The sequence below is a fragment of the Marmota marmota genome, unplaced genomic scaffold, assembly GCF_001458135.2.
Source record: "Marmota marmota marmota unplaced genomic scaffold, marMar, whole genome shotgun sequence".
Classification (NCBI taxonomy): Eukaryota; Metazoa; Chordata; class Mammalia; order Rodentia; family Sciuridae; genus Marmota; species Marmota marmota.
In genome coordinates, this window is record NW_026000205.1 from 685,961 (window position 1) to 712,283 (window position 26,323).

The 26,323-nt window shown below is 57.1% G+C and overlaps 2 protein-coding genes across 6 annotated transcripts in view; both read right to left on the bottom strand.

The window, feature by feature from the left end:
- Positions 1–17,509, bottom strand: part of Mybpc2 (myosin binding protein C2) — a 20,996-nt gene extending 3,487 nt beyond the window's left edge. Inside the window, exons 1-23 of the mRNA XM_015496959.2 lie at positions 17,098–17,509; positions 15,632–15,709; positions 15,039–15,125; positions 14,729–14,877; positions 14,258–14,375; positions 13,553–13,601; positions 13,340–13,399; positions 11,633–11,832; positions 11,247–11,379; positions 10,299–10,423; positions 10,122–10,227; positions 8,642–8,814; positions 6,669–6,834; positions 5,609–5,715; positions 5,313–5,342; positions 4,998–5,137; positions 3,765–3,924; positions 3,581–3,685; positions 3,005–3,193; positions 2,481–2,615; positions 663–830; positions 419–507; positions 131–337 (exon numbers count right to left, since the gene is read on the bottom strand). Coding sequence (XP_015352445.1) covers positions 131–337; positions 419–507; positions 663–830; positions 2,481–2,615; positions 3,005–3,193; positions 3,581–3,685; positions 3,765–3,924; positions 4,998–5,137; positions 5,313–5,342; positions 5,609–5,715; positions 6,669–6,834; positions 8,642–8,814; positions 10,122–10,227; positions 10,299–10,423; positions 11,247–11,379; positions 11,633–11,832; positions 13,340–13,399; positions 13,553–13,601; positions 14,258–14,375; positions 14,729–14,877; positions 15,039–15,125; positions 15,632–15,709; positions 17,098–17,116 — 2,793 coding nt within the window. The 5' untranslated portion in view covers positions 17,117–17,509. The remainder of the gene's footprint in view (positions 1–130; positions 338–418; positions 508–662; positions 831–2,480; positions 2,616–3,004; positions 3,194–3,580; positions 3,686–3,764; positions 3,925–4,997; positions 5,138–5,312; positions 5,343–5,608; positions 5,716–6,668; positions 6,835–8,641; positions 8,815–10,121; positions 10,228–10,298; positions 10,424–11,246; positions 11,380–11,632; positions 11,833–13,339; positions 13,400–13,552; positions 13,602–14,257; positions 14,376–14,728; positions 14,878–15,038; positions 15,126–15,631; positions 15,710–17,097) is intronic.
- A 1,346-nt stretch (positions 17,510–18,855) lies between these two features.
- Positions 18,856–26,175, bottom strand: Spib (Spi-B transcription factor). Of its 5 annotated transcripts, none has more exons than XM_048790470.1 (6): positions 26,090–26,175; positions 25,168–25,195; positions 23,206–23,278; positions 22,717–22,931; positions 22,212–22,327; positions 18,856–21,053 (listed from the first exon to the last, which is right to left on the bottom strand). In XM_048790470.1, the coding sequence occupies exons 2-6, from the start codon at positions 25,188–25,190 to the stop codon at positions 20,755–20,757; spliced, it is 726 nt and encodes a 241-aa protein (XP_048646427.1). In that variant the 5' UTR covers positions 25,191–25,195; positions 26,090–26,175; the 3' UTR covers positions 18,856–20,754. The 5 variants fall into 5 exon arrangements, with proteins under 5 accessions (XP_048646427.1, XP_048646425.1, XP_048646426.1 ...); XM_048790468.1 differs by having other exon boundaries at positions 22,212–22,362; positions 26,090–26,174; XM_048790469.1 differs by having other exon boundaries at positions 23,206–23,281; positions 26,090–26,171.
- Positions 26,176–26,323: the final 148 nt, after the last annotated feature.

Consider the following 26,323-nt stretch of genomic DNA (forward strand, 5'->3'; position numbering starts at 1 on the left):
TTCTGGTGTCCCCCAAAACCCTCCTCCCTCCTCACCCTCCCTCCCACTCGTCCTCCGGCCCCTCACGCCTCCCCTCCTGGCCCCCTCCGCCCTTCCCCTCCTGGATCACGTCCCCCCGCCCCACCCCCACCCGCTGCGCACCCACGACCCGGATGCGGACGGTGGCAGTGTCCTTCATGTTCTCAATCTGCACGGTCAACTCGTACTCCCCGGAGTCGGAGCGGGCCGCCTGGCGCACGAAGAACACCGTGTCGAAGTCGCTGGTCCGCACGTGCACGCGCGAGGCGTCGATGGGGGCTCCGCCCTTGGTCCACACCACCTGGGGCCGGGGCTTGCCCTGGGGGAGCGGGCCAGCGGGTCAGGGGCCTGCAGCACCGTGGGGCCACCGCAGCCGCCCGTCCCGACCCAGCCCGGGCACCTGGAAGGGGATGACGAGGTTGAGGTGCTCGCCCACTTTGCGGATGTACGTCTGGCGCAGGTGGCGCGGGAGGCGGATCTTGGGTTGCTCTGAGGGTAAGACCCAGGTGGGGGCTCAGCGCACGGCCCAGGGGACATTTGAAGGACAGAATGGGTGAGATTGTCTGGGGGAGGCCCTGGTGACCACCCAGCAAGGGCAGATGGGATGTCACTGACTTGGGTTCTAGGAGGGCTGGGTCACCCACCCACAATCTCCCGGATGGTGACCGGCTGGACCAGGGTGGCCGGCTCACTGCGACCTGCAATGTTGACCCCAACCACCCGGAAGAGGATCTTGGCTCCGGTTGGGAGATCCTTGACCGTGAAGCCACAGCGCTCCACGGGCTCCTGGTTGGCAGGAAGCCACTCCTCGGCTGCAAGAGAAGTGCCAGGCGGGTGCCTCAGTCCCGGCCTCCAAGCTCCCCCGCCCCTTGCTCACTGTCCCTCTGGTGACCTGGGCCCCAGCACAGCCAATACTGAGTATTGCCCAGCGTTCCTGTGAGGGTCCTCAGGGCAGTCATGCGTGAGTGTGTTCACCTTGCTTTGACCCATGGTCTCCCCATTTTAGGGACAAGGAAACTGAGGCCCAGAGAGCTCAGACCAGGCAGCCTGGGCAGCAGAACCAAGGCACTGCTGAGCTCTGCTTAGGGGCTACTCTGAGGGCACAGCAGAAGAAGGCTGGGCAGCCACACCCAGGGGTGCCTGAGCAGGCAGCGAGGCTAGAGCTCCCTGGACTTCCGCCTCTGCTGCCGCCTCTGGGTAGGTGAGGCACTGAGGGTCAGAGCAACCACCAGGGGTGTGAGCCCTCACGACCCAGCTCCAGAGTACCAGGCTTGGGCATAGGGGATCAGCCAGGTCAGACAGGGTGGAGTGGGCTGGCAGGGGGAAGGTACCTGTCAGGATGGGCTCTACCTCCGCCATATTAGGAGGGAGCTGACGCCTGAAGTCTCGGCCAGGGCCACACAGGCACAAAGCACAGGGACAGGAGGGCAGCCATATCTGCCTGGCTTTAAGGCCTCCCAGTGACTGGCCACATCAGAGACAGTTCCACATCTGTGGCCCTGGGGCTGGCTACAGTCAGTGTCCAGTGAGTGTTCAGGGGCCAGTGGAGAAGTGGAGGATGGAAATATGGATGATGGATGGACAGGTGGAGAGACAATATGTAGATAGGTAGACAGGCAGGCAGCCAGTCACACGGGTAGAAGAAGAAGGGAAGGGAAGAGAAGGCTGGCTGGATGGGTGGGTGGATAGATACATGGGTGAAAATGTTACTGGATGGATGATGTGTAGGTGGGTGGATGAATGGGTGGGTGGATGGATGGATGGGTGGGTGGATGGACAGATGGGTGGATGGATGGGTGGATGGAGGATGGATGGATAGATGGATAGTTGGGTGGGGGATGGATGGATGAGTGGATAGATGGTTAGGTGAGTGGGGGATGGATGGATGGGTGGATGGAGGATGGATGGATGGGTGGATGGGTGGATGAGTGGATGGGTGGGTGGATGGAGGATGGATGGATGGGTGGATGGATGGATGGGTGGTTGGGGGGTGGATGGATGATGGATGGGTGGATGGATGGATGGATCAGTAGCTGGATGATCCAAAAGATTTTCCAATGGAAAGAAGGATGGACAGATGACTGACTAGGCAAGTGGAAGGAAGGATGGAAAGGAGGGAGGGAGGGAAAGAGAGAGAGGGAGAAATAAAAAGGGAAAAGGAAGAAGGAAATATGGCTGGCTGGATGGAAGGAAAGAGGGAAGCATGTAGGTATGTGTAGTAGATAAATGGCTGGAAGGACAGAAGGACACATGAAGAGCCATTGCTGTGCGGGGGCACGGGGAGAGAGGAGAAGCTGGCCTGAGGGTTTGGCTTGACCCGTCCTTCCTGCAATCCACGCCAGTACAGACATGGGGCGAGAGGCTCCCTCCCCAGGTGCCTCTTGCTGCCCAACCCCTATCAGCTCCCTAGACAGGGCTCCCTTTGGGGCCCCCTTGGGCCACCACCCCGCCAGGGCACTCACAGCCCTCGAGGCAGTACTCCACCAGGTACCCGTCGATGCCGCCGGCCCCGATCCTGTCCGGGGGCCTCCACTTGAGCGTGGTGGTGGTGTCTGTCACGTCCTCCACCGTCAGGTGCAGGGGTGCACTCGTGGGGGCTGTAGGAGCCAGGGAAAGGGGTGTGGGATAAATGAAGGGTCAGGGTCAGCAGAAAGGGGCAGGGGTCAGAGGTGGAGTCAGTCCAGTTGGGAAGGGGGTTGCGGGGCTGACTGAAAGTGCATGAGCAAGGAATGTCATCCGGGAGCCCGACTCAGGTCAGGGCTGGTGCCCGCCTGGCAGGCAGAGGCCACCGAGGTATCCAGGCATCAGCACGAATCTAGGGTGGTGGGGACCAGTGGTTAGTGCACGGGATCAAGAGGAGAGGAGGAGGGTGGGGTGGGTGTTGATGGTTGGGTCAATGAGGGCCCAGAAATCCGCAGTCTGTAGGGTCAGAGGTCAGGGTGCAGGTGCGAGGGGGACAGGGCAGTGAGGGGTCCAGAGGCATCACCAATGGGCATGAAGGGCTTCGTGTTCATGCTGGGCTGGGAGACGCCGATGGCATTGACAGCAAAAACCCTCATCTCGTAGAGGATGCCCTCGATCATCTTGGTGGACTCGTAGGTCGTCTCCGTGAAGACCTCGAAGTTCAGCTTCATCCAGCGCTGAGAGCCCTTCTTCTTCCGCTCCAGGAGGTACCCTGAGGACTCCCCAAGCAGAGGAGTGGGGATCATGGAGAGGTCGTGGGGTCACAGGCCACTGGGACAGTGAAGGTGCCATCAAAAGGCTCCCATGGCCCATGGAGGCCTTAGGCCACAGGTCTTGGGTTGGTCTCTGGCTCACAAAGCATTCCAAGGCCACCCCTCATAGGGTCAGGAGTCAAGAAGGTCACAGGTCATGAATCAGGGGGACGGTGCATAGAAAGTCCCAGGCCTGTCCCGGGTTGTCGGGATGAAGAACAGTGTTGGACAGGCAGAGACCTGGGTTTCCATCAAAGGTGGACCCAAGGCCCAGGCCCATGAGGACATCGAGGAGCAGCAGAGACTAAGGCAGCTCAGAGTCGTGGGGATGGCCCACAGGCACTCACCAGTGACTGGCTGTCCCCCATCATACTTAGGTGGCTCCCAGACCAGGATGGCCCAATCCTCTCCCACCGATGTGACACGCACAGCCTCCGGGGGATCTGGGACATCTGGGAGACGAGAGAGTCAGGTGACCCTTCCAGACATCAGGAAGCCACCCACTGGCTTGGCCCTTGGCCCTCTGCTCACCCACAACCCGCAAGAAGATGGAGGCCACATCCTCGCCCGCGGGGTTGGTGACTTTGATGGTGTAGCGTCCCTCATCAGCGCGCTCAGCACTCTCAATGACGAAGCTGCTGCAGTCCACACGCTGCTCGATGCGGGTCCTGCCCTCGGTGACTGAGAACACCTGGACAGGCAGCAGATGGCCTTGCTGCGTCAGCTCTCCACCCAGGCCTGCCCCATCTCTCCTGTGCTCAAAATCCTGCAGGGGCTCCCCTCGCCCAGTTTGCGTGAGGCCTGCGTGAGGCCCAGGGGCCCTTCAGGTCTGCACACAGCCCACCATTCCCTACGGCCCTCTCACCCTCCAAACACTGTCCCTCATTAAAAAACACCAGATGGTCTGGTCCCCGAAGTCTTGCAAGGCTGTTCCCTGTGCATGCAGCCAGATCCTCTTAGACACCCAGAAGTCACCTCTTCCAGGACGCACTCTTGGAAGCCCCCAGCTGAACGTGAGCATCCCTCCCTATCCTTGGAGCTCCTGCTCGCTCCCTTTATCAGCTCCAGAACCCTAGGTGACTGCTGCTTGGCTCACATCTGCCTCTCCAAGAGGGAAGGCCCGCAGGGGCGGCGGCTGGTCTGATGCATGGTTGCAACCTCCGCACTACCAGAGAGCCTGGCCCAGGAAGCCTCAGAGGATGCTGGCGAGTGAATGAGCAAGTGAGCGCAGACTAAGCTAGTCTGTCCACTTTACAGAAGGGGAAACAAGCACAGAACCTACCCAGGGTCTGGTACATACACAGTCACAATGGTGGATGGAAAGATGGATGGATGGATGGATGGATAGATGCATATCTAGCTAAACAGATGAGTTTCTAGATGAATGGATAGATAACTGAATTGATAGATGGTTAAATGGTCAAATGAATTAATTATTTCACGAGTGGATGGATGGATGAATTAATCAATTAACAGATGCATGAAAGGATGGATGGTTGGATGAGTTACTGGATGGGTGACCTAGTTGATCCATGATTAATTAGCTGTTGGGTAGATAATGGAAGGAGTACCCACCCTGTGCCAGGCGCCTACCAGGTGGTGTACAAATATAATTCTCCAATCTTCAAAACAACTCCATGAAGAAGGAATCCTTGTCCTTATTTCATACAGGATAAAACTGAGGCTCAGAAAGGGCAAGAAACTTGCCTGGCGTCACCCAGCAGAGCTAAGAGGAAGAGGAACGCGGCGAAAGCCCCAACCTACATCATCTCCCTTCATCCAGGTGGCGACAGGAGGGGGCTCCCCTGTGATGGCCACATCCAGCCTCAGTTTGTTCCCAGCCACAACCACAATGGAGTTCTCTGAGGTCTTCCCCGAGCAGTCCAGGTGGATCTTCGGTGGTTCTGGAGGTGCAGAAAGACACTAGGGATCTTGACAGGCAGTCAGACCCCAGCCCACGAGAGCAGCCCCTGAGAAGCTGGGTTCCCAGAGTGGCCGAGGCCCAGGGGCCAGCCCAGCCCCCTCCCGCAGGCTGAGCGTGGTGGGTTCCCAGCCCACCAGAGCAGACCTGGTCCTCACCTTGCTTGGGGACGTACTCCACCTTGATTTCTGGAAGAGCAGAAAGACGGTGATTAGGTCGAAGCCATCAGCACCCTCCTCCCACCTTCACAGCCCAGAGGCAGAGGTGAACATGTGGCAGAAACCCTGGGAACTGGTGCCACCGCTCCCTGTTGAGTAACTGTGCTGTCTCCCATCACCTCATCTGACCCCCCCCAGCTCCGTGACACGCGCTGTACATTAGGGAGGCATCTGGGGTCCTCAGGTCTGGGAGGGTGTGTTCTGTATCCCTGGGGCACAGGAAGGGGCATCTTTACCTAGGAAGTTGAGCTTGGCCGAGAGGGACAGGGCGTAGCCATCAGGCACAAACGTGTAGTCGCCCTCGTCCTCAGGACGGACGTCGTCAATCACCAGCTTGTGGAACCTGAAGGGTGGAGGGAGCAGGGTGGGGAGGCGGGTCTGCCCCCACTCCTTCCTTCAATGCCAGCGTGAGAAACACCCTCCTCAGTGCAATCTACATGCCCATCATTTTTATTCATGGCTTTAGGATGCTATGGCCTGGGTTTGAGTCCCACTTACTAGCAGTGTGACATTGGGCAAGTTACTCAATCTCTCTGTGCCTCTATTTCTTCATGCATAAATAGGGGTAATGATAACACTGTACGTAGGGGTTGTTGAACAGCATCTAGAGAGGTGCCTGGCACACAGCAAGTGCCCTACAGATGTCAGGACAGCTGTCTTTAGCGCTCCTGGTTCCTTCCACAGAACACAGAGAAAGTCTGCGTCCTTCAGGAGTATTGCCGAGAAAACCAGGAGGGCATGGCTGCATGCTGCAGGTGGCAGGTGCTGATCTCAGGTGTGACATGCACCTGTTGAACTCCAGCCTCTTGCTGTCCTAGCCGGAACCCCCGTGGCCCCAGGCGCCCCCCACACATGGCCCTGTGGCCAGGCCTGTCCCCACCACAAGCTGCAGTCTTCTTCCCACCCCTTGAGCCTGGTCTGGCCTGGCGCTTTCTTTGCCCAGTAGATTATGGGCAAGTGACACTGAGACAGTTCCCAGCACAGGCCACTGGGCCCACTCTCTGGGGACCTCTGCCTCTCGTGCGGCCTCTGCTTCTGCCACGGAATAGCCAAGACTCGCCTCCTGGATGGGAGGCTACATGGACCAGAGTACTGTCAGCTGAACCGTGCCAGCTGAGGTCCTCATGGAGCCCAGGCAGGACCAGGGGACATTTGCCGGCCACACAGGCAGGAGGGAGTCCCCCTGCCAACCCACACACTCACGAGGAGGTCAGCCCTGGCTCTTGTGAACCAGGAAGAGGGCCCACAGCCGCCAAGGAGCGACAGCCACCGCGCCCAGCCCTCCACGCTCCTCACCTGCCTATGTGGGAGATGGTGATCCTCTTGCTGGGCCGCACCTCCACCCCGTTCTTGTACCACTTGCCTGTCACCTTCTCATCGGACACCTCACACTTGAACACAGCCTGCTCCGAGGCCTTCACGGTCAGATCCGCGATGTCCTGCAGGACCTCCAGCTGTTTCTCTGAGCAAAAGGGAGGCGGGGCCGTCACTACTCCAGATGGCCCGCAGACTCATGCGCACCCGCACCCGAGGCTCTGGCCCTGCAGGGCAGCCTGGACCACTCGGAAGCCACCACTGGCCCTGGGTGGTCCTGTTCTGGTGGGGAGGCTGAACAAGGCCCACCATGAGAGGGAGTAAGGTGGCATGGGAAGAATCCACAGAGGATGCAGAAGAGACTCCCAGGAAGAGGGAACGCTGTGCGGGGGGGGCCCCAGGCGGGGTGGGGGTGGCTTAGTGGCACAGCACTTGCCTGGCAGGCTCAAGGCCTTGGGTTCAGTTCAATTCCCAGTACTGAAAAAAAAATAAAAGGACTCTGTCTCTGAGTGGGATAGGGGCCACCAGAGGAGACTGCGTTAAATGCTTGTCTCTTATTAAATAAGATGCCTGATTTAGAGCAAAGTGATTATAGGGTTTAGACAGAGGAGCGGCGCTCTTCCAGCCATCCTGATCCCCTCTGCGGCTGTAAAAGCAAACACATCCCTGTCCCTCGGGATTGGCAGGGCATTGATTCCAGGCTCCCTGCAGATACCAGAGCGGCAGATGTTCCAGTCCCTCGTAGTAAATGGCACAGTGTCTGTGAATAACCTCGGGTCCCTGTGCTCTCAGTCATCTCTGGACGACCTGCACAGCCCGACACAACCGAAGTATGCACTTCAGATGGTCACAGGATAACGACAAGGAAAGGGTCTGTGTGCTCAGCTCAGCTGCAGGCCCCAGAGGGATGCGAGGGACATGGCTGCTGGAACCCGGGGTTGCAGAACCTGGGGCACGGGGCGCGTGCTTGTTCTTCTCTTCTTTCTCTGTCTTTATACATATGGTGACTTGTTTGTTTTGCACCTGTCAGTTGATCTTGGAAATCCATCCTTCCATTCCAGGAAATTCAGCTCTCTTCTTTCCTTTTTTTTCTTTTTCTGAGATGGGGATGCTCTAAATTGCCCAGGCTGCCCTCAAGCTCACTACCCTCCTGCCTCAGGCTCCAGAGTCCCTGGGGTTACAGGTGCATGCCACCACATGGGCTCCGTGTTGTCATTTATTATGGTAACGCAGGGACACCCCGTCATCTCCTTGGCCCACAGGTGACAGGGTTTGTTGGGGTTTTGTTTGTTTGCAGTGCTGGTCTTGAACCCAGGGCCTCACACATGCCAGGCAAGCATGCTACCACTGAGAGACACCCTGCACTTGTCATTTTATTTTGAGACAGGGTCTAAGTTGCCGAGGCTGTCCTTGAATTTGCCATCCTCCTGCCTCAGCCTCCATAGTCGCCGGGATCACAGGCATGCACCACCAACTGGGCTTATTGGTTTGTTTTCGCCATTCATTTGTATAGACCTACAGACTTGAGCAACTTGCACAAACAATGCAGAGTCCTTTGGACCCTTCTCCCAACATCCCCCAGTGGTGACACCTTACATGACTGTGAACCAAAATCCCAGCCAGGATGTCACCAACTGTGCCTGTGAGCTGGATGACACCTGGTGCTCAGTGTTCACCACAGTTTAGGTAAACGAGGCTGCCTCAAAGGTATGAGGTGTAGAGAGGTCACTGTAAGGGGACGACTATGGACCTGGCAGCCAGTGAGGAGACTGCTACAGGCACGAGGTAACAGGGGCCTGGGCCAGGAAGGGGCAGCTGAAGATGTACTTTGAAGATGGGACAAACAGGATTTCCCTGGGGTTGAAGGCAGGGTGGGAGGATCTGGTTCAGCTCCCAGATTTGGGGCCCAGGCCATGGGGGGCTGCAAGGAGAGGCCCCACCGCCCGAGCCCTCACCTTCCACAATGAGGTCAGCTTCACACTGGCCGCCATTGGTCATGACCTGATAGCGGCCCCCATCCTCCAGGCTCACGTCGGAGTAGATGAGGATATGGCGCTTCCCGTCCTTCTTGAAGCGGTACCGGGCCTTGAAGGAGTCCTCCCGCGTCAGTTCCACGCCGTCCTTCATCCTGGGTGGACACACATGAAAGGGGGTGTAAGGGGCCCGCTCAGCTCTGGGCCTGGTCCTGGAGGTGATTGGGGAACCAGAGCAGAGGGACTGAGGGAAGGTCACAGGAGGAAGGGAGACAGGGGATGGTAGAGACATCTGGAGGGCTGGCAGGGTCCCAGGGGAAGTCAGAGGAGGGGTCAGGGACACAGAAGGAGGCCATGGGTAGAGGTCAGAGCACAGTGGAAACCTGACGGTCTCAGAGAGATGTCCAACACTGACCCCGGTTCGTGGTGCTTCTCCCACTGGGATCCCCTCCCACGTCACCCTGCCACCTTGTCACACAGATCTCAATTGCAACCCAGGAAGGACCCCTCCAGGAAGCCTGTCCAGACTCCCGAGTCCCTTCCCCCTTTGAAAACGCTACAGCATTTCTCTGCTCCTCTCAATCACTTGTCAAAGAAGAACTTGTATATTTATTCGCATGAAATGTGATGAATGCCTGCCTGTCTCCTTACACACATGTGCACACACACACACACACACATACACCACCAATTTTCCAGATTATAAGGGCCACAGAGGTAGGCACCAGGCTGATTTTTTAAAACTATTTTTTTAGTTGTAGACGGGCACCTTTATTTTATTTACTTATTTTTATGTATGAGGATCAAACCCAAGGCCTCACACGTGCTAGGCAAGTGCTCTGCCACTGAGCCACAACCCCAGCCCTGATATATTTTTAGTAGAAGAGCACAACCTGCTATAGGTGCTTAATAAATATTTGCTGGATGGGTGAATCAATATATGGATGAATGAATGAAGGGGCAGAAGGTGGGCAAGTGGGTAGAAGGGTGGATAAGCGGATGGAGGGTTAGAGAACCATCCAAATGGACAAGGCAATGAATGGGTGAATCCATGGAGGTAAGTGTGTGACTGGATGATGGGAGATGGGTGGAGGGAAAGGGGAATGCAGGGATTATGAGTGGATGGAGGGTTGAGGATCTCCTTGAATGGATGAGGAGGTGGATGGGCCGATGGATGAATTAATGAATGGGACGGATAGATGGAAGGTAGATGAATAGCCAGACCTAAGGACAGATGATGGACTACATGGATGAATAAATATTTAACAAAACAACAGGGACCAAGGAATAGACCCTGAAAATGATGGGTCAAGGTCAGAAGTCCCAGAAAGAGGCACTGAGGAAAGGTCAACATTTGAAGAGAAAGGCTGGGTAAAGGTCAGGAACGTCCCTGGTGGTGCCAGCGCCCATCAGGATCAGGGCTGAGACACCTATTTGGAGCTCAGGGGTCAAGGTCACTCACCACATGACCTGGGCACCCTCTTCTGACACCTCGACCGCCATCTCCACACGGTCGCCCACAAACACCTGCTGGTCCTCCAGGGGTGTGACGATCAGGACTGGAGGCTCTGTGTGGTGGGGGGACTGAGGTCAGTGGTGTCAGGTCCCCCTAAAGAGCTCCACCCCTCTCCACACTCACCTTTGACAAACAGCTCCGTGAAGCACTTCTCATCCTTGACAACCACCTCGTAGGCCGCGTCGTCGGCCAGTGTGCACTTATTGATGGTAAGGATTCGCTTCTTACCAACATTCTCGAACACGTACCTGGCGCAGAGAGCTCACCTCAACCCGTGCACAGAGGAAGGCCTTGCCCCAGGCAGCTCTGCCCAACTATTCTCAGAACACATGTCCCTCTCCAAGTCAAGGTGTGTGGGAGCAGTAGAGAGCCCATTTCATTATGTGAACAACTAGAGTGAAGATACCAACTGTCCACTCGCATCCTCCCTCCTTTCCTTTGAGCAGGGGCACATGACCACCCACTTAGAGAATTACATTTTCCAGCTTCCTTTGCTCAAGGATGGACAGAAGACTAAGTCTGAGCCAGTGGAATGTGAGTAGAAGTCATGTGGGCTCCTTCCAGGAGGATGAGGCAGTAGGACTGCAAATTTGAGGTCAGCCTCAGAAACTTAGTGAGTCCCTAAACAACTTAGTGAAACCCTGTCTCAAAATTTAAAAAAATAAATAAAATGAAATAAAAAAGGCTGGGGATTTGGCTTAGTGGTAAATTGCCCCTGGGTTAAATCCCCAATACCCCACTCCAAAAAAAAAAAAAAAAAATGCTCATTATAGCCAGGTGTGGTGCTGCACACCTGGAATCCAAGCAACTTGGGAGGCTACAGCAGGATCACAAGTTCAAGGCCAGCCTGAGTAACTTATGGAGACTCTGTCTCAAAATAAAAAATAAAAATGGCTAGAGTTGCAGATCAATGGTAGAGTGTCCCTAGGTTCCACAGCCCCAGTATTGGGCTGGGGGGTGGGGGGGGGCTTATTATAGAAAAAAATAGCAAAGCAAAAAAAGAAACCCATCCTTATTGCTGGGTGTTCTTTCTGGACTGGATTTCAACCAGGCAGCAAGCCCCACGCGTACTTGCTGCTTGGTTTGATCTCCTGGCCATTCTTGAACCACTTGAGAGGAAGGTCTGGGTCGCTGATCTCCACCACCAGCTTGATCTTGTTGCCCCTGTCCACCTGGTAGGCGGGGTCCAGCTTTTTTGTGAAGGCTGGACGTGGAGAGAAGCACAGTGGCTAGAGATGAGGAGCCTCACCACCCTGGGCACCCAGGAGAAGCCACATCTCCCTCCCCAGGCCACGGGCTCTCCGAGGTCAAGGTCAGGGGCCTCCTGTGAACCTCCCTGAGAGCAAGATTCAGCTACTCCCCGGCCGGGGTCTCCAAGATAGGTCCCGTGTCCAGACAGCAGGTGCCCATGGTTCTGGGGTCCCTGTGGATGGGCCTCCTCCGCTCAGAGTACTGACCTGCGCTCTTCTTGACCTCGACCTTGGCCTTCTTGAGCCGCTTCAGCATGCCCCGGAGGTCGGTGATGCCGTACTGGAAGGCGATTTTCTCATACTCGCTCTTCTTGGCCCCTTTCAGGAGCTCCCAGATCTCCGGGGGGATGCCCAGGTCGTCGTCGTCCTTCTTCTTCTTCTTCTTCTTCTCCTCCTCGACCACCTCCCTGAGGGCGGGAGGCAGGCCGAAGCCACCAGGAGTGAGAAGGTGAGCGAGCGTCTCCTCTGCTTGCTTGCTGTGGGACTTACCCAAGTCACCTTCTCTCTCTGGCCTTCCACTGTCCCACCCCAGCCTCCTCCTAGGCCTCTGTCCTCCAGCCTCCTCCCCTCTCCACATGGCCCCTCAGATGCCATCCCTAGGCTGCTGAGAGCTCTCACAGCCCCCATGCTACTGCCCTCAAGAGGAAGGCCCCACTCCCCAGCCTGGCGGTCACATACCCACCCACCCTTCCAGCACTGCCCCCACAGGACAGATGAGCGGGCACACAAATATAGAGCAACGGGTGAGTGACAGATGCGTCAATGGATGGGGAAGCAGAAAGACAGGCGGGGGGTTGATGGAAGGTGGCTGGGTGAGGGGATGGGCTGGTGGCTAGCCAGAAATGTTGGGCAGCTGGGTGAATCTGTTGATGGGAGGTGGCCCAGGCAGTGGTTGACTGGCCAGGGAAACGGGTGAGTGGATTAGTAAACGGGGTTGGTTATGGGGTAGGTGGGGGAGTGGGGGATGGAGAGGTTGACCAGCAGGTGGTGAGCACTACATGGGGCAGCATGACATGACCATCATTCAGTCATTTTTGACCTAGAGAACACTGATTTCCTACAGTTCAACCTAACAGAGAGCTACGGGTAGGGGATGCAATGTCTCAATGGAGAAGTGAACGGTTGGTAGAAGGATGTCTGGATAGACAGATGGGGGATGAGTAGATAGGCAGACAGGATACTGGATATGGTTGGGAGAGAGAGAGGGTACAGATGGCTAGACGGATGGGAAGGTGGGAAGGTGGATGGATGTAAGGATGGATGGGAGGTGGAGGGGAGGACAGGAAGGGACCTCATCAGGTGGAGAAGTATATGAAGCAGGGAGGTGCAGGATGAACTGATGGACTGACATGGATGGCTGAGCATAATGGCAATTAGGTGGATGGACAGGCGGAAAGATGGTGGGTAGATTAAGGGATATGTGAGTGGGGGTATTGAGAAATGGGAAGATGGGTGAATAGATGAATTAGTGGATGGGTGGATGGATAGATGAATGGGTGGGTGGGTGGATGGATGGATGGGTAGGTGGATGGACAGACGGATGGACTGGTGGGTGGGACAAGAGGATGCACAGATGGTTGGTTGGATGAGTGGGTGGATATGGAAGTGAACTGGAGCCTGAGTGATCAGGAGAGTGGATGTGGGGTCATGGGTTAAAGAGGAATAGGTAGGCTAATTGGTGGGCAGGTGGTGGACTGGGTGAGGTTGTGGGCAGGGGCAAGGGGAACAGCTGTGTAGGTGGGTAGTGAATAGACAGGTGACTGGGTGGGTTGGCAGGTAGGAACTGAACAGAGGGAGAAAATGGTGGAGGGAGAAGCAGAGACTCCGGGAGAATTTGCAAGTAACAGGCAGTGGAGCTTCGCCCGCCATCCTCCTCCCTTGGGTCCCCAACTCCCCTCTGTGAAGTGGGCTCACCTCTTCTTCAACAGGCCGCTGAAATCCAGCTCACCAGCATCCTCTGGCTTCCCTTCACCCCTGTGGCCATTGAGAGGGGAAGTGAACCTCACTGAGATTCATCCTGGGGTCCCCACTCCCTGCCTTCCATGATCCTCCCTTCTCCCACATTTCCACCGCCCATGATCCTTGGCACCAGGAAATCCCCTCTCCCCGGAATCCAAAACCTCTTACGTTCGCTTGAAGCTTTCCAGGCTCTGCCCAGAGGCGTCCTGACGGGGTGCTGGGAGAGGACAATTGGGGAGAGGGAGGGTGAGCAGGAGGCTTGAGCTGATCTAAGAACAGGAGCTCCTCTCCAGGCCCGGAGGCTCTCCCAGGCCCCTTTCCTCTGCCTGCCGGACCAGCACGCCCTCCTGCCTGGGCCTGGCCCCTCCACTCCCAGTCCCACTCACTCACATCCCTGGCCACCAGAACTGTCCCTCGTCAGCTTGCACCGCTCCCTCCGGGGCCTGGGCAGCCTCATCCTCTGCACCCCTCATATCTAAGTCCCCCATGTCCTGAGCTCAGACTCCCTAATGCCCTCAGAGCTCTATACCTGTGCCCCCATGTGTAGCCTCCTGTTCGTCCCCTATACCCTCGCCCTCAGCCCACACCCCCGCGTTCTCTACACCAGGACACCCTCATCCCCCAAGCCTTGATCCCACTGGCTCAAGCCTGGAGTCTGCTCACCTCCGAGGATTTCACAGGCCGGACACTTTCCCCTGAACCTATAGCTCCTCCTCTAGCCCGTGGATGGTCTCCCCGGTTTTGAATACCATGAACCCTGGATCTCTACTCCCAGATCCACACACCCAGCCTCCCCACATGTCTCCACAATCTCCCTACACCCCCAAGCCCAGACCCACAAACCTCTACCCCACCACACTCCCGCCAGCGTACCCTCCACATCAATGTTGAAGCTACAGCTGTCACAGATGTCCTTGGCTTTGACCTCAAGGCGGTAATCCCCACGGTCCCCCAGTACCACCTTCCCAATGTGCAGCTCCACAGCGTACACCTGGGGGCCAGGACCAGGGGTGTGGATACACTGGACCACCCCACAGCCCCTCACCTCCCCCAAGCCCACTTCAGAACTGTGCCCAAGTCCTCACCCCTACCCAACCCAGGGGCCTTGAAGGCCTAGCACAGGGGCCTCAGCACCCAGTGGCCAGCTCAGTCTCTCCTGGCTGGACAATCTTGACTCCTGGGCCCAAATGACCACACTCAAGTGCACTATACCCAACCCCAAACACCCCCCACTGCTCAACAGAGCCTCCACCCAGGGGGCTCCAGGCCACAGCTGTGCCTCAAATAATAGGCCTGCTCGGCCCCCAGCCCGCCCGCGCACCCCCCATACTGTGGAGTCCTCACATTACTGGCAGAGTCGTGGGACTCCTTGAAGGAGAATCGGGCCCCACTCTTGCTGCCCAGCTCTAGCCACTTGCCCTTGAACCACTTGATGGCCGGTTTGGCAGGAAGCTCCTTCCCGTTCACCTTGGCTGTGATCACAGCATCCTTTCCTGGGTAGGGTGAAGGGAGAGCCATCAGGATCCCCAGAACTCTTCAGAGGGGGACTGTGAGCTTGAGAGACCCAGTGCCTCCTCCCTCAGACCCAGGGGCCCAGGCCCCGCCTCCTCCCTCAGACCTGGGGTCCAGGCCCAGCCTCCTTCAGGCCCCTCACCAGTCTCCACGGATACAGAGTCTGGCTTTTGCAGGAAAATGCCAGTGGGCTCCTCAGCAGTCGGGGACTGGTCCTCAGGTGGGGCTTCTGCTCAGGAGACAGGATTAGGATATCAGAGAGTGGCTAGGGTCGAGCAGCAGGGCATGGGGAAGAGGCCCCCTGTTCAGTAGGCTCAGAGACCATGGGGGCAGAGTGGCTTTTCCTGAACTGGGAAAGACCGTGTGTCCTATAGCTGCCTGTGTGACCTAACTAGACTCCCCCAGCCCTTTAGCCTCAGCTTCCCCGTATGTGAACCAGAGGGTGTACACTAAATGGTCCTTTAGGGTAGGAGAGGCTTAAAGATGGACTGGGGCATTCGGAGCTGGGCAGGATGTGGTGACCAACTAGCCAGTTGATGGGAGCCTGAGGCCAGGCTGAGGGGCTGGCGCTCTCCTAGCACTAGGGAGCCATGGCAGACTGTGAGCAGGGAGGGCTGGTCACCTCTGGTGCTGTGTGGGGACAGACCAAAGGAAAAAGACCAGGAAGAGGCTGGGGAGAGGGCACAGAGGAGTGCAAGAGGGAGACGGGATGACAGGCCAGGGATACCCTCTCACCTTTGGGGGGCTCTGCAGGAGCCTCCTTAGGGGGAACTTCTTTGGGGGCATCTTTGCCTTTTGGGACCTTTTTGGCTGCTGAGATAGGAAATGTTCACACTTGAGCATGTGCTGGCCACCTTCCTCCCTCAGACCCAGGGGTCCATGCCCCAGCCCCCATCTCTCAGACTCAGGGTCCAGGCCCAGCCCTCCTCCTTCAGACCCAGGGGTCCAGGCCCAGGAGTCCAGGCCCCAGCCCTCTCCCTCAGACCCAGGAGTCCAGGCCCAGCCCTCCTCCCTCAGACCCAGGGGTCCAGGCCCCAGCCCCCCTTCCTCAGACCCAGAAGTGGGGGGTGGGCATCCTAGGTGTAAATTTATATCTAATCCTGAGTCTGTGAGATCAGGTTTCCCCTACCCCAGGCAGGTGGTGCCCCAGCTACCCAGGCCACTGGGCCCTGACCTTTTGGTTTCTGGGGGTATAATTAGCTCTTCCTCTAGGCTAGAAACTGGACACCTCCTGCTGACCACAGCAGCCTTCCCCTGGGGTGCTGGTTCCATGGGGGCGCAGGGGCAGAAAGGGGCTGGACCCCCACCCCACTCCCGGTTGGCCTGATGCCAGGGGACGCAACACACCAAGAAGAGGTCCACCACCCAGGGCCTGTCTCCTGTGCAGACTTCCTCATAGAGAGGGAGCCCATGCCTCCACAGAGAAGTGCCCTCCAGTCCCATTGGAAGAGGGACCTCCCAAACTGTACATAAAGAAAGGGCTCCAGGGCTGGGTGTGGCTCAGTGGCACTGTGCTTGCCCAGGAAATGCAAGGCCCTAGGTTTGATCCCCAGAACTGCAAAAGAGAAAAAGAAAGATCTTGGGTTCCTATTCCAAGAAGATCCCCTAATTCCTACACAGGGCAGCCCCAATTCCCATGGAAAGAGGGCTCTCCACCTCCTTATTGGAGAAGAGTCCCAAGTCCCATGCAGACCGGAACCCCTAAGCTCTATACCCACCCACGATCACTCCTAAAAAGATTCAGTCTTCATCCAGGGAGGAAGCCCCATCCCTGCCTAGAGGATACCCCCTCCAAATGCAAAGGACCCCACCACCACGCAGACTCCCCAATCCACATGCCAGAGACCCTTCCCCCACTGAGAAAAAGGAACCCTGATTTACAATCAGAGAATCCCCATTCACCTGAAATGGATCCCTAATCCGCTACAAAAAAACCTCTTTTTTGCAGGGGGAGGGGACCCCCCTATCCTACAAAGACATGCAACACCTCCACCTCACACAAGAAGGAATCTCCCCCAGCTTTCCACACAGGGACAACCTACTCAGATATGGGGCCCCCATCCCACGTAAAAAAATAAATAAATAAACATTTCCTCACAGAGAAAGCACCCCATTCTCCCCAACTCACAAAAACAGGAGCCCCAAATCCCCATTTAGAAAAGAAGACCCATCGTCTCTTAGAAAGGGGTCCTGGTAGCCACCTGGTTTGGCCTCAGGCATGGCTGCGGATCTCTTCCGGCTCCTCTGACCCAGCCGCCTCTAGTCAGGCCCTAGGGAGGACAGGTGGGACCACAAGGGGGGGGGGGCTTTAAGAAGTCCGGGGACTCCCAGGAGGCTCCGGGAGGCATCGGAAGGCTGCCCCACATTCCTCTTGCGTGCTCTAAAGGGCGAGAAATAACAGCTGGACAGAGATAGATGGGTGAACGCCAGGTCCGCGTGGAGGACAGGCCGCGGGGCTCAAGACACCTGGTTCGGAGGGAGGAGGTGCCAGAAGCGGGGACATCAGGGTCTCGGGTAGGAGGGGGCTGGGTGCCCTGAATCGTAACTCCGGGAGCAGAGGAACCCGGGCCCCGGGTTCTGGTTCTCGGTCCCGAAGAAGGAAAGAGGAGGCGGAGGAGGCCCATCCACAGGGACCCCAGAACCATGGGCACCTGCTGTCTGGACACGGGACCTATCTTGGAGACCCCGGCCGGGGAGTAGCTGAATCTTGCTCTCAGGNAGGAGGGCCAGGATGCCTGGGTCCTGGGAGGAGGCAAGGGAGGGGCGGGGGTCCTAGGTGGGTGAGGCCGGGAGTCAGAGGCTGGCGTGGGGGTTGGGGAGAGACATCTAGAAAGCCATTCTTAGTATCTGCAAGTCAGGAGTTTTCGGGAAACCAGAGCCGGGAGGGAGGGTCCGGTTTCCCAGCGTAGGCAGGACAACTGTCGGGGGGAGGAGGTCTCTGTGACCCCAGGGAGCGCACTGGGGCTCTGGGACTCCCGCGTCCCGCTCGGCGGGCGTGGGCAGATCCAAAGGCCTGGGCCCCCGGCCACCTGGGGCTCTGGACTGGTCGCCGCGCCCCTTGGGACCGAGCCCAGCCGGCTGCCGCGACTGTTCCCGGAGCGAACGAGGCGGGCACCGGACGCAGGGGAAGGGTGGTGTCCCCATGGGGGAGGGAGGGGAGCTGGGAAGGCCCTGGAGGGCTGCCGGGATGTTGGTGCCCTTCCCAGCAGGGGGACCTGCGGCTTTCCGAAGTGGGGTGGCGGGTGGCGGTGGGGCTGGAGGGGAAGGGGCGGGCCCCGGGGCGGGGCGGGACTTGGGGAAACCAGGTGTGTGGGGAGCGCTGGGTGGGCGTGGGAGGGAGGGACAGGGTGTGAGGGACAGGGGTAGGGCGGGCCACCGAGAAGTGACGCTGCGTGAGGTACCCGGTAGGACGTGAAGCCCCTCCCCTTTTTCTTCCTACGCGTCTCCCACCCCCACCCCCCTTTTTCAAAATCCCCTAAGAATTGAAAACTTCCCTGCCCCCGGGGAGCGCCAGTCCAACCAGGAGGCAGCCTCCGTGTGACGCCTCGGGCTGCCAGGCAGACTGCCTCGCCTCTCCAGGATCCAGCAGTTTCACAGGGCCTGGTGACAAAGAGGGACTCTAACAACTGGAGCTTCGCGTCCACCACCGCCAGCCCGAGGGCTCAATTCAGAGAGAGGAAGACAGAGACCTAGAAAGAGACCTAGACGGAAGAGAAAGAGAGGAGGAGGTGGGGCAGAACTCTAATTGGCTGGAGGAAAGGGAGACACAAAAATTAAACGGAACCCCCAATGTCTGCACATCTACATCCTCATTTTGTCATTCAAGGCTCAGCCAGGTCTGGCCGTCATTGTTGCTTTGATTTCCTCTTTTATCTCCCCCTTCTCTGTTGCTCTCGCCATGTTTAAGCGACAGCCAGCCCTACTGCATCAGGAGGTTGCAAAGAGACCCAGGACATCCCTCCACTTTGACTCCTTTTGCTTTATTTTTATTCCACGTTTAGGGTGATGATGATAGCTTTTGTATAAAGTACCTTCTTTGCAGGAAGAAGCCCCAGGGAGGATTAGCACCAACGCTGTGTGCTGGGTATGCCAACATGGACCTTCTCTGGGTCCTTAAGGCTTCTCCTCCTCCCACCCTCCTTGGGGGTGGATTTCAGGAGATGTGTTGAAATTCAAGGGGGCTGACAGGTGGTTTTGGTTTTGTTTTTGTGCTGGGATGGAACCCACGGCCTCATCCGTACTGGGCAAGTGCTCTGCCACAGAGCTAGCTCCTCAGACCCTTTTATTATTTTGAGGCAGGATCTCACTAAGTTGCCCAGCCTGGCCTTGAACTTGCAATTCTCCTGCCACAGCCTCCCCAGTAACTTGGATTACAGGTGTGCCCCACCCAGACCAGCTTGCAAGGGTTTTTTGAGATCCTTCTCCTTTCCCCCACTTTTCAGAGGGACAAACTGAGGCTTCACTTGCTTAGCCCACCCAGCCCTGAGGCTCCGGACCTTTGACTCCCATGGTTAACAAGTGACAGCTCCCACACAGGCTCTGGCTCCTGCGGGGTTCTTGCACAGGGTAGAAACTCAATATTGGGACCAAGGAAGTGCAAGAAGAGATGATGCGTTATGAGGAGGCCACTCTCCTGCTGCAACCTCTCCACATCACAAAGCTGGCTCACTGTCACCAGATCGTCCAAAGATTTAAGCGAAGCCAGAAATCTGGACCATGAAACATCTCCCTATTTCAAAGATTGGCTGTTAATTCAGGTTCTTCCCCTTAAAACGCTTCAGTGAACTAAAGAAAACACCACCAGGGACCTAGTTTGCCTGGGTGGGGGTGGGGATTCACCAGCTTGAGACCTCTCCCTAGAATTGCCATGGGAGGGGGGAGGCCGCCCAACACACAGAAATCCCCGTGGTGGCAGAAGGGTGCTCACAGGGGCCTACAAAGGGCACCCCAGGAAGGTCCAGAGATCTCAGACCTCCTTTGGGACTTCTAAGGGATCCCCTGAGGGGGGGTTGTCTCATATGTGACTGGAGGATCCCAGATATGACAAGAGGGGCCCAAACTGAGTGCTACTGAACCCCTACCCCAACCCTAGACCCTAACAAGTCATTTCAGACATAACCAAAGGATCACAAAGGGGCTCTAGATGTGATTAGAGAGTTCCAGACTGCCCCCCCCCGCCCCTCAAAAGTGATAGTAGAGTGATTCCATAGAACAGGGGATCTCAAAGATGGCAAAGGGATCTGGGGGTACAGAGTGACAAGAACCATAGATGGACAGAGATCTGGGAAGATAAAGGGTTCCACAGAGGGCTTTAGACGTAACCAGGGGACCTCAGATCTGACAACAGGGATCCAGACTTGAGAAGGGGATCCCAAAGGGACCCCACGCCCCACCCCAGGGTTTAAGGTTTCTGGCAGCGCCCCCTCCTGGTGTGATGATCTGATGAGATTGAAGGTTCACAGACACACAAGGGGCTTCAAAGAGGTGACTGGCCTGGATGGAGGGGACCTCAGACATAAGGGGAATCCCCCAGAAGTTCTTGGAATTCTGGACACACTGCCCATGCCCCACCCCCCTGCCTGCCACACACAATACAGTGGTCCATAGGTCCTGTGACTCAAAACATGACGATCCTCGGGGATCCTGTACATGACAAAAGAGTCCCAGAAACACACTGGGGAGTCCTAGAGGGGCCCTGGGCAGGGCTTAGGGATTGTGGCAGCCCCCACCCCAAATGTAGGGATCCATGGATCCTATGTCCTAGAGTGCCATGACGCCAAGGTGACCCAGGGACTCTGGAGGGGTCCTGGCTGGGCCATGAGGTCCCCAAGCGGCTCCACAGGCGAGGCTCGGTGCGCTCAGGCCCGGCGGGCGGCCGGCAGCAGCGCGCTGTCGAACTGGTAGGTGAGCTTGCGCTTGACCTTGCGGATCTCGCCGGTCTTGGCGTAGTTGCGGAGCGCGCGCGCCAGCTTCTGGTAAGTCATGCGCTTGCGGTTGCCCTTCTGCTGGCCCCAGCGGCGCGCCAGGAGCTCCTTGTGCTTCGAGGAGAACTGGAAGACGCCGGCGCCCGGCTCCACCCACCACACGCACTCGCGCATGTCCCCGCGCGTCAGCAGCCCCAGCAGGAACTGGTACAGGCGCAGCTTCTTGCGGGCCCCTGCAGCAGCGCGGGACACGCGTCAGCGGACGTCCCTCCGGCTCCGCCCGCTTCCGCCCCAGCCTCTGGGTCTGGGGAGTTGGCCGTTGGGTACACCTGTCTCTGCCCCCTCCTGAAGCCATTAGCTCCGGAATTCCCATCCCTCTGCCCTGCTTCGGCCTTCAGGATTTGTCTGCCCTGTTCCCTGCTCTGCACTCGTTGGGTCTTGTTTATGGTCCTGGGGATGGAACCGGGCGTTGCGTGGTATTGACCGCGCTCCTATGGGACCGACTGGCGGGCGCCCTGGAGTCAGCTTGGACCCCAAGACCGATTCTCCAGCTCCTAGTCTAACCCTAACCTCTCTGCCCCAGGCAAGGTGGGGTCCTGGGAGAGGCCAGGGCATAGGACTCCTGGGCTCCTACAAGCAGCAACGGCCCCACAAAACTGGTGACTTCAAAATGGGGCACGCCCACCTGCCCTGTCTCAGCACTGTGATCAGAGGTGGTGACAACCTCTCTGAGCTGGAGTCTCCTCAGTGGAAAGTGGGCTCCCGTGCGGGCTTATTTTACTGTTATAAATTTCGAGGGAGCTTTTCACTCCAGGTGTCTCACTGGGCACTTTCCAAATGTGAGGTCATTTCATTTTCATCATAACCCACAAGACAGGGATGAGGACAGCGACGCCCAGTTCACAGATGGGAAACAGGCCCACTGGCAAACACAATCCGTGGCCAACTTCCCAGTTGGGTGTGAGATATAGACTGTGGGCAGCAGCAAGGGTTAACAAATTGGGGGTGGGTCCTGGGATTCCTTTTGCGGCTCTTGCCTTGGTAATGATGGTGAAGATATGGACATACTGGGCACTCACTGTGCCACCCAGTGCTATCCCATCTGCACCTACAAACCCATTTAGTCCTCCCTACAGCCTCGCGGGGGGTACTGACTATCACTCAAAGTCACTCAAAGGCCCCCCTCCCACTCAAAGTCATTCCCTCTGTGCAGACTGGAAACCAAGGCACAGAGAGGTGGAGGTGCTTGCCCAAGGTCACACAGCCAGCAGGTGGCATGGATCTGGAACCTACTCTCAGAGGTGCAGAATACAGTAGGAGAAGCCATGATTCCTTCAGACCCTCCCTCTGTCTCTATTGGGCATTTCCTCCACCTCCCCACTCCCACGTACCTGCCTCGGATCCCCTTCCTTCAGGGCCAGTCATGAGGACCTCGTCCGACTCGCTGTCTGAGACTTCAAGGGCAGGACTGTCCAGCAGCAGGTCTTCCTCCTCTGACAGCACTGGGCTGGGGTACGGGGCACACACCAGGGGGCCCAGAGTCTGTGGAAGGCCAGTGTCACCTGCATATCCAGGGACCCTCTCTCCCTCCCTCTCCCTTTTCTGTGGCTCTCTTTGCTCTGTCTCCATTTTATTTTTAGTTTGGATGCTGGCCTTGGATCATATCTCCATGTCCAGGCCAGGGGACACCTGAGCTGCCTCCATTAAAGCCTGGCCAGCACACAGGGCCAGTCTGGGCAGCCCCTTGGTGCACTGGAACAGGGACAGCTCTTGCCCTCGGGCACTGAAGGAACAAGAAGGTTGCTGTATGCCCAGGTTTGGCTGAGCACAGTGCCTGGCCCTTCGGACACCTGCACCAGATGATGGCTTTGGTTTTCATTGTCCCCTGCCCCTCACCTGGCTGGTGAAGTCCTCGCTGGGGTATGCTGGGAGGTTGGGCCCAGAGGCCTCCAGGCTGGGAGCTGGGTCCAGATTCCCTGCAGGACTGTAGGCTGAGGGTCCATAGCAGAGCTGGGCAGCTGAGGGATGACCATAGGTGGCCATTGCTGGGTCAAAGCCTTCATAGGAGGTGGCTGGGACAGGGGGGGCCTCGGCCCAGCCCCACAGAGAATCTGGGAGAAAGCACTGAGTCAGAAGCCAGGAGGTCTGAGGAGGCCCCCTCCCACTCAGTGTCCCCAGCACAGAGGGACTATTGTGGGCTGTGCAAATCTCTGACCCCAGGATTTGCATGGGGGAGTGATGTGGGGGAGAGGAAGGGGAGGCGGTCTGGAAGCCTGGGCCACCCTTCTACCATGCCACATGAGACCTCCCTTGAGCCTCAGCTTCCCCATCTGTGAAATGGGCCCAAGGCCCAGGTGGGGAGGGGTCTGGGCCAGCGCCACTCACCAGAAGCCCCCTCTGAGTCAGGATAGCTGGAGTGCTTGCAGCTGTCCAGGTCGTAGAAGACGCCATCTGGGTACTGCTGGGGTTGGGGGGAGAGGATCAACCCGGGGTTCAGGGAGCCCCATCTCCACCCTGGACCCCAGGAGAGACTGACAGAGCCAGAGGAAGAGGAGAGGCTGGTGAGGGGAGAGGCTGGTGAGGGCAGAGACTGATAGGCAGAGAGACTCAGAGACCAGGTACCACAGTCAGGCAGGGAGAGGCAGGAGCGGAGACAGGCACACTGTGAGCAAGACACACAGCAGTCGCCCCCAGCACAGTTGTGGCTCCTGAGGACCTGGCAGCCGGTCTATGTGCAGTCGGTATGACAGGGTGTTGAGGAGGTGTGGCAGAGGTGAGGGCTCCACACTTCCTTAAAACACCTCTGTGTTGCTCTGGGTTGTTCCAAGAGTCATGTGTTGCATTAGCCTCAGAAATCTAGTGGACACTAAAGCTAGCATCAATATCCACCATCCCTGTGACCCTGCAGCCCCCGTAAGCCCAGGACAGCTGAAAACCTTGCCCACAGAAGAGCCTTGGTCAGGAATAATCAGAGCAGTTTTGTTAAGAGTTCCAGACCGGAAGCAGGGTCCCCAGCAGGATGAATGAACAAGCTGTGGCATAGTTGGCTAGAGTACTATACAGCAAGGAAAAAGAACAGCCACATTTAATGTAGAGGGAAGAGAGTCAAGTCCCCAACAGGACCTGCTGCATGAGTCATTTCATATAAAGTTCAAAAACAGGCAAAACAGGGCTGGGGATGTGGCTCAAGCAGTAGTGCGCTCGCCTGGCATGCGTGCGGCCCGGTTCGATCCTCAGCACCACATACAAACAAAGATGTTGTGTCCACCGAAAACTAAAAAAAAATAAATATTAAAAAAATTCTCTCTCTCTCTTTAAAAAAAAAAAAACAGGCAAAACAATCGATGATGCCAGGCAGGTATTTCCTGGGAAGGGACATGAGGGAATGCTCTATTCTGGAATAATGGGAATGTTCTGGATCTGCATCTGGTCAATGGTGGCAAGGGTGTGACAATGTGAAAACTCATGGACATACACAAACGTGGACAGTCAGCTGATGTGTAACTTATATTCAATTGGGGAAAAAAAAAGAAAAAAAAAAAAAAAAAAACCTCGAGGCTGGGAAGTGATCCAGAAGTAGTTTTCTTTCAACCACATCAGGAAGGTTTTCTCTCTTGGACTGAATTGTGGCTCCTGGGAAGTTGGGTATAGTATTTTCTGTGTTTGAAGAATTATGGAATAAAGGAAAAAAGTTTAAAAGCCAGGTGTGGTGGTGTACATCTATAATCCCAGCTACTTTGGAGGCTGAGGCAGGAAGACTTCTAGTTCAGGGCCAGCCTCAGCAACTTAGGCAGACCCCATCTCAAAATCAAAATTAAAAAGGACTGCTGGGCACAGTGGCCCCCACCTGTAATCCCAGTGACTCAGGAGGCTGAGGCAGGAGGATCATGAGTTCAAAGCCAGCCTCAGCAAAAGCAAGGCACTAAGCAGCTCAGTGAGACCCTGTCTCTAAATAAAATACAAAATAGGGCTGGGGATGTGGCTCAGTGGCCGAGTGCCCCCGGGGTTCAATCCCCAGTACCCTCTACCCCCCAAAAAGGACTGAGGCTCAGTGATAGAGCACCATGGGTTCAATCTCCAGTACTAGGAGTAGGGAGTCAGGAAGAGGAATGAATACACTTGCCAAGTATGGGACAGACAGACACTCAAGTCCCAGGGTGGTCTCAGAGCTTGCAAAAGGGATAGAGAAATCAGAAATAGGTCTGGGATGGGAACAGGGTGGGAGGATAACAAGCAGGAGTTCAGAAAGACAAAGAGAGAAGAAGGCACTGAAGGGGAAACTGAGGCAGAGGTGACCTGAGGGGCTCATGGAGGGCCATAGGCCCCACCCCAGGGGACCCAACTTACCAGACAGCTGAAGTGTGGCCCATCGAGCCTGGCAGGGGAGAGACACAGGGGCATGTCAGAGCCACCCTCAGCCACCTGAGTCTCCAAGTGGTTGGGGGCTGATGGGGGAGGTGGCAGCAGCTGTGCCACTGCAGCTCTGAAGTCTGCTGGGTGTCCCCGGGTGAGACCAGCCCTGCCACATTCACCCCCCACTCCCCCACCAGGACAGGAAGTGGGGGGGCCAGGCAAATGTCCCCCCCTCCCCAGAATTTGCATAGACAAAAGCTGCAGGGGGGCAGGGAAAGTGAAGAAGAGAAAGTCCCCGAGAGGAGGTTGGGCACCAGCAGGTGGGGGGTGGCCAGGGCCCTTAGTGGGCAAGTCTGGCAAATGGGTCCGACTTGGACCAGGGAGAAATGTCTGGGCAGAGGGAGAGAGAGACAGGGAACCAGATGAGGGGGAGTGGGAAGTGGGAAGAGGAGGAAGGCATGGAAAGAGACTCCTGCACAGGGACAAGATATTTCTTGGCCCCAGGAATGTAGATAGGGTGGTGGGGACCGACCAAAGGAGAGAAGCGGTGTGGGGGGGGACAGAACTGAAGGGAGGAAACAAGAGGAAGCAAGAGGCGGAGAGCAGAGCCCGAGGAACAGAACAGACATGGCAGGGAGGCCCGGAGACAGATACAGGGCCACCTGGGAGAGGACATGGCCCGAGAGGAGAGCAGCAAGTGTCCCCAGATGCCACTTCTGGGGACCTGGAGAAGCAGGCTTGGGAAGAAGGGAGGGAAGTCTGTGGTGAAAGAATCAGGGCAAAGGCAGCGTGGACCCCGGTTCCATCCACCTGCTCCTGGGCGGGGCAGGCGTCCATGAGGATGGGGCCTGGAGGAGGGGCCCAGGGGGTGGCGCAGGATGGGGGTCCCAATGTGGGCTTAGGGGGACCCACTTACTGTGCAGCCTCCAGGGCGAGCATGTTGGTGCCGGGCAGCTGGACTTGCTGTGGGAGGCAGCTGCCACCCCTCTATATACCTTGGCCCAGCCCCCAGGGGAGGGGCGGAGCACTAGGCACGCCCCAAAAATCCCCTTGGGGAGGGGTCAGGGGAAGGGGCTGGATTGCACAATGCATTTGGTCATGTGGTGGGAAGGGCAGACCCACAGGCCGTCTGGATTTGGGGATCCCCATT

What these genes read in the sequence shown, in the direction of transcription:
- Spib (XM_015496470.2), bottom strand. Translation starts at nt 26,112, where the DNA reads ATGCTCGCCCTGGAGGCTGCACA. An exon ending in GCGAGGACTTCACCAGCCAG is followed by an intron (nt 22,363 to 22,716) that starts GTGAGGGGCAGG and finishes GGCCTTCCACAG; the next exon opens with ACTCTGGGCCCCCTGGTGTG. An exon ending in AGGAAGGGGATCCGAGGCAG is followed by an intron (nt 21,054 to 22,211) that starts GTACGTGGGAGT and finishes GCGCTGCTGCAG; the next exon opens with GGGCCCGCAAGAAGCTGCGC.